Source organism: Corvus hawaiiensis, chromosome 15 (assembly GCF_020740725.1).
Source record: "Corvus hawaiiensis isolate bCorHaw1 chromosome 15, bCorHaw1.pri.cur, whole genome shotgun sequence".
Taxonomy (NCBI): Eukaryota; Metazoa; Chordata; class Aves; order Passeriformes; family Corvidae; genus Corvus; species Corvus hawaiiensis.
In genome coordinates, this window is record NC_063227.1 from 9,575,649 (window position 1) to 9,589,911 (window position 14,263).

The 14,263-nt window shown below is 40.3% G+C and overlaps 1 protein-coding gene across 6 annotated transcripts in view; it reads left to right on the top strand.

Moving 5' to 3' along the window:
• The window catches only part of LOC125333628 (core histone macro-H2A.1), a 43,542-nt gene extending 33,001 nt beyond the window's left edge, over positions 1-10,541 (top strand). For 5 of the 6 annotated variants that reach the window (XM_048319667.1, XM_048319666.1, XM_048319665.1 and 2 more), the window contains exons 7-9: positions 2,513-2,602; positions 5,660-5,834; positions 9,811-10,541. In XM_048319667.1, coding sequence (XP_048175624.1) covers positions 2,513-2,602; positions 5,660-5,834; positions 9,811-9,976 — 431 coding nt within the window. In that variant the 3' untranslated portion in view covers positions 9,977-10,541. Of the gene's footprint in view, positions 1-2,512; positions 2,603-5,659; positions 5,835-9,810 lie in introns of those variants that run through there. The other variant, XM_048319670.1, reaches the window with a different exon arrangement.
• The last annotated feature ends 3,722 nt before the right edge of the window (positions 10,542-14,263 follow it).

Below are 14,263 nucleotides of genomic sequence, written 5' to 3' on the forward strand. Positions count from 1 at the left end.
TGGTTTTTTCCCTAACAATTTAAATGTACTGGGGGCTTATCCTGAGAATTTTAGAGCCTAAATTTCTGCTAACGCTGTTTTCAACACTGATACCAATGCCTGCTTGGAAAGCATGAGATAATGATCTTATTCTCATGGGAGTGACACATATTTATGCCTTTGAGCAAATAAGCTACTAACCTTGAAGCTGTGAAGCAAGACTTCCATCAAGAAACTTGCTACTGTAGTGGAAAATGGTTAAATACAGTCTGTCCTTTGCCAGATTAAGCTGATTTACAACACAGATGTCAAGTATGATTTCAATATAAACCCTCACTACTAATCAGAAGAAGAGCATAATTGAGGAGTAAATGCATAATATTGCACTCATTCATACCAAATATTACTTTTTCTCTTCTTTTTACCATATCTGCAAGAAGAGAGCTCAGTGAAATAAACTGATGTGGTTGTTCATTGCTTTTAATTATAAATTAATTCCCAGTAGAAGGGAAAAAGCTGATCCTTCTGGATTGAATTAAACCAAACTAGGCTAAATTCCATTAAATGTACAACGGCTTTGCAATGGCAAAGAAATGACCTACTTAATAGAACTTTGCTGTTCCTAGATTCTGCACAAGGCTTAATTATGTTTCCCCTTGAAACAAGAGAAATTAAGGATTATGAATGTCATGGGTTTTAGGACTGATCAGAGTTCATGGACTCATGGGGAATATAACTGGAATATATATAAATAAAAATTGGAATTATATGGAAATATATACAAGAATATAACTAGAATGGAAGGCTGTTTCATTCCCCCCATCCCTTCTCTGTCAGGGGGTTTTTATAAGACCCTGGAGTCGGCCACATCTGCTGGATGGGCCCAGCAAAGGGCACAGGGTGTTGTGCTTTCTGGTAATTCACTGCCTTTGAAGGGCAGAGTGCTTCCAGGCATCTCAGTGCTGCTCTGCATCTCCTTTCCCAGTAGTCTCCTAAGACACCTTGCTGCTACAAATAAAGCCATTACTGTCTTTTCTAAGAGATTTGTAAGGTGATCCTCCTACTCAGTTTCACTGGGATAGGTAATTTTAAGTTTCAGAAAATTCTTAGGAGTTTGGCTGAAGTATTTATATTTAAAAGCTTAAATGAGGACAAAGAGCAAATTACACTCTGACCTACACAGTCTCACCTTGCAATCCAGTTTTTGGCAAACCCTGTTGTGAAGTGGTTATGAAAAAGCCAAAGAAAAGGCATATATTTTGTAATTGTCCTCAGCTTTTGTACCCCAGAGGCAATAAACTCCCACTAACAAAATAGGGTCACAGAGTCGATTTTTGAATGGAAAACAAATGCATTGTTTTCAACTTTTCAGTTTGGAAGAAATTTAGCAAAACAAAACAAAAGCATCTTGCAGTCTTCTTAGCTCCTAGAGCTATAACCTGATTTAGTAACCGGAATCTTGGAGGAGGGACTCTGCTTCCTGGAGCATATAGTATGTGCACTTCCATCAGAAATTGCATTTTTTTCTTTCTTCATCAGTGAAAGTAAGGGGTGTCACCAAATAAATGTCTAGATCCTTAGAGATCCTAGTTCTGAATTTCTGGAATCAGTTTTCAAAGCAATATCTCAAATCAGAGCCTTTATGATGTCACTGCTTTTTACTTATCTACCTTTATAATTAATATGCACAGTGCAAAATTATGTGGGATGCTTATGTAGTTAGGAAAATGCTTTCTTGGGCTGTTTTTTCTTATATTAATATTTAAAACTAGAGCTGCAAAATAAGATCTAAACCATTTAGTGATGGACTGCCTTTGTAAACAGCATACCTTTTGGTTGCCCTGACACACTGCACAGCTCTTCTCCTCCCAGAATGACTTTGTCCAGCTCCTTAGTTGTAGTTAGTGAAGTTCATTGGAGGAATATGTTCCTTAGAGATTCTCCTTATTTCTGAGGCTCTTCCTCTTGGTTAAAGGTGGCTCAACAAGCTGGGCAGTTACCAAGTAAAGCAGCCCGCTGCACTCACGAGACTGTTTCATTCCTGGGGCCACCTGTTGGGGTCAGGGACCAAGATCAGGTGAGTTTTAAATTCTTATTGTGGCAAATGGCTCTTTAAAGCAATTTGTAAGAGAAGAGGGGAAATGAATCCTAGGGGAAGGAATTACAAACCTTCAACCACTGTTGAGCTAGCACATTCTTCTGGAACATTTCACACTAAGAGATGCTCATGAGAAGGAAGGAGGTAGGGATGTCACGTCAGATGGTTCTTGACAGTAACTTCGAGTCTGAGAATGTTAGCAAGGGATACCAGTGTGAGGTTTTTGGGTTGTTAGGGTTGTCTTTTTGTTCTTTCTGTTGTTGTTGTTGTTGTTTTTAATGACTAGCTAATTCTCAAGTCCCAAAAGGTTTAGATCTTACTTTGCAGTCCCCAAAAAATGTTTGGGCAGAAAACTCTAGAGTGATGTAACAAAAGTGAATGATGAATCACATGTCTGCTGAGATCAGAGGAGTAAACTAACAATTCTCTGTTCAGGGAGCACTTTGGAAAAGAAAGGCGGCAAGGAGTTTGTGGAAGCTGTCATTGAGCTCCGCAAAAAGAACGGGCCGTTGGACATAGCCGGAGGTGAGGCTGCGCTTCGGGACCCCAGACCAGAGCTCGGCGGGCTGTGGGCTTGGCTCACACAGCCCAGCTCCTTCTGCAACAGCACTGGGGCTGTGCTGTCTGCAGGCAGCTCCGGAGGGTTGTATGTTTGTGTTCTCCACAGTTAAACTGCACACATTGCATCTTAAGTAACCTTTACCAAAGCACCTGGGAAATGGGCAGTGCTGTAGTGTTACAGTAAAACCAGGCTGTTCACAGGTACGTGCATACACACTCAGTGTTGATCATTAAGGGTACAGTTCAGGAAAGCAATTAATGAGATGCTTATTTTTGTAGTCCAACTCTGTTAAACATCTGCTTTGCTGAAATGCCACTGACTTTCGCTGAACTTAAGCATGTGCTTAAAGTTCAGCATCTGCTTGGGTACTTAGTTTAATCAGTGCCAAAATCATCGCTATAAAAGCTTACAACTTTTTGATGCCTAGTTATCAAAATTTATGTAATATCGGAGAAAAATCTACTATATGAGTAATAAAGTTTGATAATGGCAATATATAATTTTACACCATCTGTGAAATTGCTGATCCATGTTGTTCATATAGAAGGCTGATTCTGCCATCTGTGTTTATGCTATAAAAATAAATACAGTGTGCAGAGTTTTGTAAACGAATCCTAACTACAGCCGAAGGGGAGATGTAAGAATTCAGCTCTGACAGGAAAAATTACAACTGTTTACTTCTGGAGCTTAATACTTCGGGGGTTTCTCCCTTGCTTTTTAAAAATTTTAGTAAGTTTTTCTTGGAATTTTTTTCTGCAAAAATATGCAGAATCAATTACTCACTTTTTTCTTTTTACTAACTTCTGTACAAGATTGCTTACTAGCCCAGACCAAACTGCTTCAAATAGGTGGCAAGTTGAAAAGTTTCTTTTTCCCAGCTGTCAGTGCACCCCTCAGATCTGGGTGTTGCTTGGCAGTCTTACCCAGGGCAGCTCTGCATTGCACTGGGAGAAACTGGCTGCTAGGGACTTACTGGAGGACTCTAGAGCAGAACCGATACATCCATTTTTGTCCTACAGATACCTAGTTTTCAGATTTCTCAATTCTGTGGGCATCCCTTTAATCTACCCATAACCATGATGCTTACCTGGAATGTGACTAGCACAGAATAAGTCCCTAGTTGGTTTTCTCTTTCTTACTTCCCGTTTCAGTGCATTTGCATTTGAAGTAAGGGACAGCTGCTCTTGGTAATGAACAGTTGTCCTCATCAGAATCCTAATGAGTTAATTAATGACTACCCTAGAAAACACTCCCTGAGAAATATTAAAGTTGGTCATGTGTATCAATACAGTATTTTATTCTTTCAGGGTGAAGATGATATCCACATTTCACATCTGACTAGAGATATGTCAGCTGTTTTTAATAGATTTTTCTTGGATTTATGATGTATTCTGAATCTGCCAACATTTTAGTTGCACATTATGACAAATTAGCATTGCCTAACACTGAGACTATTCAACATGTTGGGACTCTGCAAACCCATAAGAACATAAATGCTTGTGCTGCCATTGTCCTTCAAAATGTTCTGGTTAACCCCTGGTCAGGATCCATATGACAAAGAGTATTTTCTCTTTCCTGCAGCAGCCACAGGATAGTATCCATATGTGATGATCATGTGCCAAGAGTTATTTCTACTATACTTAAACAGCAAAATGCCTCATAAACATTCCAGAATGGAATAGAGGATTTCAGACCTCTAAGCACCTTTGCAAACCTGATTTTTTAATTTTTTTAAAAACTTACTGGTATTTTTAATATGGTTTTGTGAAGACATAAGCTGCCATTTAATACCTACAATTTGTGGGGTATTTTAGGGGCTGATTCTTTGTGAAGGTTCACTGTATGTTCTTGTGAGATTTCAGATAGATGTTTTTCTTCTCTCAGCTTGTGATAGGGTGGTTTGCTTCCCCCCACCTTTTTTTTTTTGACAAACCAAAGTTACAACTTTTTGTTTGCAACCACAGCCCAGTGAGTTCGGAAATGACAGAGATCCTCTTACCCAGGTTTCTGGCAGGCAGAGCCCAGTCTGTTGTTGCTCTGTGATGGGAAGTGGTGAACCCAGAACGTGTTCTCCTGCAGAGAAGGAGGCCTCTCATCTGGAGAATTCCTGCCTGTCAGCAGTTTGTAGGCAGGGTCTGCTGCATCTTCTTAGTCCCCAGATGTCCATGGTAGTATTGTGGTGATAAGATAGGATTAAAAATTCCTCATTTCTTTATACATACAAGGCCTGGCCTGTTGTTACACAAACAGTGTGAATCAAACATTGCAAATCTGTAAATGCATCCTCTCCACCCCTCTGTCAAGAATGTGATGAAAGAGAGAAACTAAGCCCAGCATTGTTCAAGTGATCTTGGATGACCCATACACAAAAAAGCTAAAATAAGGCCAGGCCCAAAGTCTTGAAATCACACAAAACATCTTCATTATAGTTATTCAGAGACAAAGCTCGAAATAAAGCCAGAATCTTAATTCACCTCTTTTCCATCCTTCCTTAGGGGTTTGCAGAGCACTAGTACCTCTGAACTGCTCCAGTTTGGGCTGGCATATGATCAGAAGCCAGCTGAACACTGTACATTTAGCAGGAGTAGCTGAAGGTCACTGGAGTCGTAGCTCCTTGTGCCTGTCCAGCATCCTGATATTTACTGTAGCTCTGTAGTAAACCCAACCAAAGCACGATCATCCCTTGTCTGGGTTTGAGTTCTAACAGATACTGCCCTTCTCCTTACCCAGACCTCAGTATAAATGTGCTTCCTTTGATGTCAGCCGTGAATTCTTGCTCTCTCCCAAATAAGCTCAATCTTCACTATGATTTATAAATTATCACAGCAAAATGCAGCTGCAAATGGAAAATACAAAGTCTCTGTAATCATGTTATATTTTAAGGCTATGTGATTTGTAATCTAAAACATTCACTGGGGCTAAAGGAACGTCTGTTGATTGTTTGCTATTTTAATCACATGTACACTCCTTTAATCCTAAGGAGAGGAAAGTAATTATGTTTCCTTTTCAATTCTTCCTAGCTGTTGTCAGTGCTGGCCATGGACTGCCTGCGAAATTTGTGATCCACTGTAATAGCCCAGGTTGGGGCTCAGACAAATGTGAGGAGCTGCTGGAAAAGACAGTGAAGAACTGCTTGGCTCTGGCTGATGAAAAGAAGCTGAAATCAATCGCGTTTCCTTCCATTGGCAGTGGCAGGTAAGGCTGTCAGGCAAACCTGATGCCAGATAGGTCACATTCTCTAAGTGCCATCTGTTGTTCCAGTCCCTTCCCATGTATAAAACACATTGCTACAATGCTGGCTTTTTTCTCCTTTGTTTAAATCAGTTCCCTAAAAGAAGTGTTTCTTCTAGGTTTGTTCAGGCAGTGCATGAAGCCTGCAGCGTTTTCCTGAACACCAGTTCAGTTTTGGCAGATCTTATAGTGCCCTGCAAATCTTAAAGCATGCAAAAAAAAGAGCATAAAACGAATTTTCAAGAGAATATTAAAAGATTTTTTTCAGACTATCAATTCATTTATATAAATTGGAGATGTGGAAAAGAACATGAAGAAAAGGGATCTCTTTTGCCTGATTTTAGTGTGTAATGAAACTTACCTGTCTTAGGATGGCCAGAAGACATGGCTTAGTGTTTGTTTAAGCTGCAAAGCTAAAGTGCCTTGATTCTCAGGATTTGCAGAGTCACTTCAAGCTTTCATCCAAAATCCATAAGCTGAATTCCATGCAGTTTACATCATGGGACTATTTCATTAAAAAAAAAAAAAAAAAAAAAAACAACTTAAAAACCCTTGCCAAGGTCTTGAAAGCCTAAGTCTAAAGTTCAGGTCCTCTGGCTCTGTACAGTGTGCTGAGTGCCTTTGAAAGTTGGATTGTGTTCTTAAGAGTCTCAATCCAGACTGACTGCACCTTTAGTCTGAGGCTCCTGGGTTTGGGGTGCAGAGGGAGGTTGGGAACACCTGGCCTTCAATAATGGCTCAGTATGAAGACCAAAGGCCAAATCTAGACTGAATTACACAGTTGCGTCTCTTAAGAGGGTCAGTTGTTCAGGGTTGAGCTTGCCATGAAAGAAGTTGGCTGGTGTACAGCAAGAATATTCTTTCCATTGTGCTGTGTTGCAGCACTAGATTAATTCTTGCATATTCTGTGGGCTAGGGCAGAAAACCGTATTCAAGGTTTTGGGAGAATGACAAGAAATAAAAGTTTCGTTAAGATGATAAATTTAAGCAACTTGCATCATACAGATCTCCAGCTAAAGTTAATTTGCATGGGTGTCATTTTAAGGAGATAACTTGAGCAAACTTTCCAGAACAGTAGAGAAATAGAGCAGAGGGTTCACAGTAACCTGTTGAATTAGCAGTCAGGGTCATAGGCTGGTCAGTACACAGAGAAGCTCTGAATCGCTCTCTGGGAGAAACTCTATTCCTCCACAGAATAATGCAGAGAGTGCAGAGTGACTCTTGAATTGGTTATGTAAAAGTGACACCATGTAAATTATCTTCCACACAGCCCTGTCTTTTCTGGATAGTTCCCAGCCCTTGTTGTGAAGTAGGTGATTGGTATTGGAAGATGATGAAGCCCTGAACAATCATCAGGATTCACATTCTGTTCTGAAATCAGGTTACTGACAGGCAGGATCTGGGGCAAGTTCTCCACTTGGCATAACATGTCATTCTTACTCAAGCCAGTTGAAGTGGTGCTTTTAAAAAGTGGAGAGGAATCAAAAGGCCTTGAGTAATATATGAGGTTATGTATTTTTCCTTTTTTTCCCCTTAATTAGAGATACTCAAGCATAAGTTAATTTTGGAGGGAACATAATATATTCTGACAGTACTCTCTACTTGTTTTTATGAAGTCAAAAGCTTTAAAAAAAGAAAAAAGTAAAGCTTTAAAAGATAGTAAATGCCAAAGACACCACATGTATGCAGCTGTTCTAGTACAGGCATCTGTCAAGCAGACATCACCCAATAAACCCATATAAACAGTTTCATTCTCTTTTATAGTTGAGGAATGGGATTACATGAGGGCAGTTCAAATAAATCACGAGGGGAAATAAAATAGCATACTTGTAGCGTTCATTGGGCCAGATGCTCAGCTACAGCCAACTTACGGAAAGCACAACTTGGGTGCTGTTCAGAGGTAGCCTGGAGTTCATTCTGGTAGGGCCATCAGGGGAAAAGGGAAAGGAGAGTTAGGGATTGAACATGAAATATCCTCAGAGAACGGATTTCATTCTGAGGCTCTGACTTTGATCTGAATTGACACTGGTTTGGCTAAAGTCCCAAATTGCCTTTTCACAAAAATTGAACTCAAACCCATAGATCAATGCATAAAGCTTCTGTTTCTTGCAGCTCACACATGGCCATCAGGCCAGCACCTTTCTGCTGATTTTTCTGCTCTTTTTCGTTTCTCTTGGGAGAGGTGTCCTTAGCAAATGGATTGTTATCAGCTTCCCTGGCACTGTGCCTTCCTTTCACCAGGCCACTCTTCTTTCATGTGCCTTGGTGTGACCACCCTGCCAGAACACTCGGAAGTTGTGTGACTTCAGAGGCCCCTGAGAACAATTCAGAAAGAGTGTATATCCACATATGGATGCTGCTCTGCATGACAGTTCAGGAGCAAAATTCCTGAAAGATCTCTTCAATGTATGCCAGGATGCAGCATTCATAAGTAACCTGCAAGTGCTCAGGTGTGGAAGCTGCTGACTCCTAAGTAGCTCCTGTATCAAAACTGCTCTTAGTTGATTAACTTATCACAAAACTGATTATCCCTGACCAGCTCATTTGGGTTTAGAAGAGTACAAGCTTTTCTCACAATGCTTTTTCCTTTTTTTTTTCCTTCTTCAATAGAAGAAAAAAAACGGGCATTTTTAGAAAAGAAAAAACAGTGTAAGCTATTTCATGCCATCATATTTGAAATACCACAAACATTATCTTCAAGAGAGCATGTATAATATCGCATTACAGGCAGGACTGACACAGAATTGCTCTGTGAGAATGTTTTTTGGTAAGGCAATATGCAGCAAGTGGGCCATGACACAGGCAGTTGCCCTTCACATTGGTGTGTTGCCGCACAGAAGAAGAGGGAGATTACAACAGCATTTTACTACCAGTGTGGTGCTTCAGTAAGCAAGTGCTGAGAAATGTTCACCTGTTAGAGCCAGAGGTGAATTTAGCCCAGCTTCTTTGAACTGCTTGGGAAATGCTGAGAAACTCATCCCTCTGTGTAATCTGTAAATTATCTATAGTATTAATAGTACACACTTTACAATGGGGACTATTAACTGTCAGATATCTGTTAGTGCATGTCAAGGAGCCAGGTGATGTTAAACAGGCTCTTTCAGATTCTGATTCAGCAGAGTGGTCATGTCCCATCACCTTCAGACTGACTGACTACAGAATGCACGTCACTGAGACTGGGGGAGGGCTCAGACTTTGTCAGGGCAAACTCATGGTCTGGGTGAGTAGCATTACTTCAGGAGTAACACAGCAACAAAAATCAGGCCACATTCCAGGCAGTTACCAGGTGTAATTCCAGGAGTTTGCCATGACCTATAAAATTCACAGTTCAGGTCATAGCTTTGTTCAGACCGTTCTACTTGTGCTTGACTTGTTTTAAGATTAGATTAATCTTTCAGACAAGGATTCCTAGATAAAAATGTGAAGAAGTTTGCAAGAAAGGTTGTCAGGTTAGGTCCTGTAAAATCCTATGCTTAGTAACCATTAGTAGTGGCAAGACCATTTTGTATTTTGGGTCTTTTCATGTTTCATATTCTATATCAAGTTCTCTGTCCCTTTTTACTTTAACAGTTGCTTTGCTTTCAGGACACGTTTAACTTCACAGCTCCAACACACACGCTGCTTTCCAGAACGCAGAAGGCTCTTGGTTTGCTTACCTGTTAAATGAGAATAATTGACCCATCAGGTATCATAAGCTTCAACCCATCAATGTGTGTAGAATCTGTATTCATGTTCTGAGAACGCTTTTCTTCTCTTTGAACATTTTAAGTCTTGCCTAAATCAACAAGTTTGTAGCTTCTAATTCAGACTGTAAACACTGTCTTCGCAGCTTTATTTACCATGGAGTGTCGGCAAAAAGCCAGAGCCTTCCCTGGGAGGTTAAACCATCAAAAGTTGGTTCAGCAAGTCTTGATTTTCTTTATTTTCTCTCTCCTTCTAGAAATGGCTTCCCAAAGCAAACAGCTGCTCAGCTGATCCTGAAAGCCATCTCCAGCTATTTTGTGTCAACAATGTCCTCTTCAATCAAGACGGTGTACTTCGTGCTCTTCGACAGTGAGAGTATAGGGATATACGTGCAGGAAATGGCCAAACTAGATGCCAACTAAGCCTAGAAAGCAACAGTACCAGCCCCCTCTTCCACCCATCAGCATCCCCAAATCCTTAACTCATTGTGAGGCAGAGCATCTCTTATTTTAAATTTTGCTCATCTAGGGGAATAAAGGTGGGGTTTTTGTCATTTTGTTTTGGAATTTTTTGTTTGTTTTGTTTTTCCTCTCTAAACTGTTTTATGTTGGCACTGATAGTTGGCATTACTGCTGTTAATGCACTGTTATACCAGGCATTGTCTGAAGTTAGTGTAATCTAGAAGATTTTATAGTTTTATTTTAATGAAGTATGAATTGGAGCAGGAAGCTGTTAGGAGTATGTAGTCTTTTACTTGTGAAAGAAACAGGCCAACCCTATTTTGTAACTGTGTTGTGGTGCTTTATCAATACATCGAGTGGCGTTCCTTTCATTTTTTAAAAGAACAGATGCTATAAACCTAATTTGTGTTTGTTTATTGTCTTAATGATTCTGGAAGGAAAAAAAAATACAGAAACCCTGTTGTCCTTAATTATATTTACAATTTTGAAACTGTGTGAATTGATTTAGTAAAATGTTTGAACTGTTGCTCTTGGTGTACGTGGATTGATTTTTCCTTTAAGCCTTTATTTTCTAAGTTCTGAAAAGTTAGCTCTGAGCAGCATGAGAGCAGATCAGAACTGGTGAGCTGAAGGCTTGTTTGGACATGCTGGGCATCTTCCCTGTGCTGGCTGGATGCGAGTGTGCTCAGTGATGCTCACAGCTGGGATTTTTCCAGACTTCCCAGTTGTTGCTTCAGCTCCTCCTGTTCAGAATCTGCCCTAATTGCCTATTCAGTTTGGGAGGTTGAAGCCTTTTAGATCAAGCAAGGCCCAGCATTTTTTGAACTCTTTCCAGTCATCTAATATTAGCCTGTTTAAAGCTACTTTGTATTTTTTTCCAAATATTTATGAGCCCTGTTTGTAGTGGTCACCCTGCCCTTTGCACAGCTGAAATCCATACCAACATAGACCTTTATGGAATCCACTTGGGTTTTTACTTTGAGAAAAAAAGAAGTTACACTTTTAAAAGCTGTTGCATGTGGATGGTGCTCTGAGGGAGGCAGCTCTTCCTTTGAAGTTTTTAGCTGATGTCTAGGTAGGAGGCATACGTTTTCCATCTCTGTTGAAAACTTCATTAGCTGATGAAAGGATATTTCATATCCACTCTGGATTGGTCCAGAGCAACAAGCAGACCAAATCTGATTTTTCAGTAAGTTCAGGAATACCAAATATTGAAAATGTGTAGCTTGAACTCCTGCAGAAGTTTGGGGTATTTTGTGTAGAAGTTGAAATACTTGGAGCCTTTAAGTGTAGAGGAGCAACAGCACCAGTAACAGATGGCAAAATTTAAAACATAAAATAAAGGTTATTCTAAATATATACCCAAAGTTAAAAGGAGCAAAGAGTAAATTATTTGTGCTTCAAATGCATAAAGGGTTTTACCAGAATATCAGCTCAAACTTTAAAATTTTTAATGGCCAAAATGCACTTGGTGCATTGTTTAAAGACAGCAGCTTAAGGGACAGTAAATGAAATAAGGTGCAGTACTTCAGGCATTTAATTGTGAAGCATCTGCTACTGCAGTTGGAACTTGCACTTTCCCCAAATTTCACTAGATGTCACTAAAAGAATTGAAAGATATCAAAAAACTCACATGAGCAGCTAACTTGGAGTGAAATGGGCCTTGATTTTTTCCAGCACAGGAGGGGATTTTTGACACAGGAGTGTGCATCACACCGAGTGTTCAGATCACAGAATCGTGATCTGTTTGCAGTGGAGAATTTACTGTATTAAATTGCACTTTATTTTAAATTCAAAGTTTTAATGTCAACAGAAGTGTTTATCCAGATATTTTCTAGGTAGTTTAAAGTACAACCTCCAATGGCATTTAATAGATCTCTCTTACACTGCACCAGACTGGGAGGGCCAACTTTTGTCTTTCAACTAGAAAATCCTAAAGCAAACTGAATTGTAATTCAAATCACATGGACTTGCTTTTTCTGGCCTCACATCCCATCTCTTTATTTAGCTGTGGGCTCCATAAATAGCTTGGCTGATTTCTTTGGGATCACCTGTGATGTGCCATTTTATTTGCTGGGATTATGGTGCTTTTGTAAGGGAAAAACAAAATCAATATCATTTGTGGTGTTGGAGCTGGTCTCATGTGGGGCATCACCATATTCTCCTTCCATACAAACAGCAGTGTTCCTCGTCCAACAGCCCGGAGCCGTCCGTGTTCACCCACACTGCCCACAGCCCAAGGAACGCTGCTCCAAGGTCCCAGAATCCAGCAGGCTCTGTCAGGAGAGCCAGAGATCCCGGAACAAGCTTGACCTCAGGCAGCCCAAGCAGATTATGGCACCTATTAAAGAACCTAAAAAAGTAACATATCAGGTTACATTCATAACAAGGAAAACAAGAAACTCCTGCTAACACGTGCACTGGGGCCAGGACATTACTTTGGGAATCTCTGTGGCATTTTGCTTGTTGGAGTTAAACGTGCAAGCTCCACTTGCAAAAGAAAAAATAAAAAAAAATTTTAAAAAATAAAAATTACACTTTGGGAAGACCACACATGGAAAAATCTCAGAAATCTCAGTGAGGTACCTTTACAGCTTCTATTGGTAAGTTCATTCTGGCTTTTACCTGAACGCAGCAGTTAAAATAGACATTCTCCAACTTTTTCAATACTTTCAAAGCTTAAAAGCATTTTGTGGCCAATAGCGTTTTCAGTTTGTATCAGTAGAAGTCAGGTGGCTGAGCAAGGACTACCCTGACAGGAGGTACAGACATATGGCAGAGGCTTTTCCTGTCCTGATTCCTGTTGCAGCCTGGAGACCCCTCTGCTCCTTATTTTCAGACAACTACACAAAAAACAGATGGGACTGCACTGCTTTCAGTGTGCTTGACTCAGAGATTACAGGTCTGACACTACATTTTATCATCAGCATTTAAACTTAGAGCATAGTTGAGAACAAATAATTGTTCTAATTATTTTTTTTAAAAATCTATCATTCATTAAACAATCTTAGATTAATAACTCAAACCCTCTTTACCATAATATTGAAGAAACACAGCATGCAGCAGGGTAACAAATGCACCAATGGGACATCAGGACATCTCCAGAGATTTGTCACCAAAAACGTTTCTATGTACAAGATTTTATCACCATTGGGGAATGCAATTCAAGGGTCCATTGGGAGCAGTATCAACATAATCATACAGATAACATGAAAATACAAAAAGATACGTGTAAGTAGCTAGATAGGAGACGGTGTAATCCTTCAGCCACCAAGTGTACTAAGGAAGAGTCACTGAAATGGCTGTGGTTTTGTAAAAATGTGAGGAAAACTGGAACTGGAGTCATTAGGTCTGAGCAAAGTACCTTTAGAAATGCTTTTTTCAGTAAGAAGGGGAATCAGGAGCCTTCCTATTTGTATAAACTCTCAAAAAACCCAGAGTAGAATCAGAGTCCTAGAATGGTTTGGGTCAGAGGGACCTTAAAGACCATCTCTTTCCAACTCCCTGCCCTGGGCAGGGACACCTTGCACTAGACCCCGTTGCTCAGAGCCCAGCCCAACCTGGCCTTAAACACCTCCAGAGAATTCAGAAAAAGCATCCCAAAAGGGAAAATAATAACACACAGACAAGACATCAGAACCATAGTCAGGCTGAAACAACCAGAGAGACAAAAGTTTACAGAAAAATAAGGCTCCGATTTTCCAGCATTCATTAGCACCAAGTTTTTGTGAGCTCCCTTCCCCTTGATCCCAGCTAAAATTGGGGTTTCTAGACAGAGAAACAGCATTGACAGGAGCTGCAGGTGCTGGCTACTCAAAGATGAGGTCTGTAGGCTGTGATAACCCATCACATACTCTGCTCTGTGCTGGTTTTACAGCGGACAGTAATACCTAAAGTTGTAACAGCAACTCGGAGGGAGCAACATAATTGATAGGCCTGAAGAGTGCAGGTAAGTAGGAGGATTGTATTTATATCCCTGGCACAAAACCCAAAGGGAACCGGGCTATTGCACACTGGCTAAAGTGCTTGAAAATTGCCACCGATTCTTTTTTGTATCAAGTTCTTCAGAGATTTAGTTCACTCCTCCGTAGAATCCCACTTAATGCCTCCACAACTCATGTTTAACCATTATCACCAGCGACCTGCTCGTAAATGCTTCTTCCTTGTTAGATTCCACAGCCAGGAATCAAGGGGAGATGATACTGCTGTTTACTAATAGAAAGGAAGGAGCGACAATGTTTCCCAGCA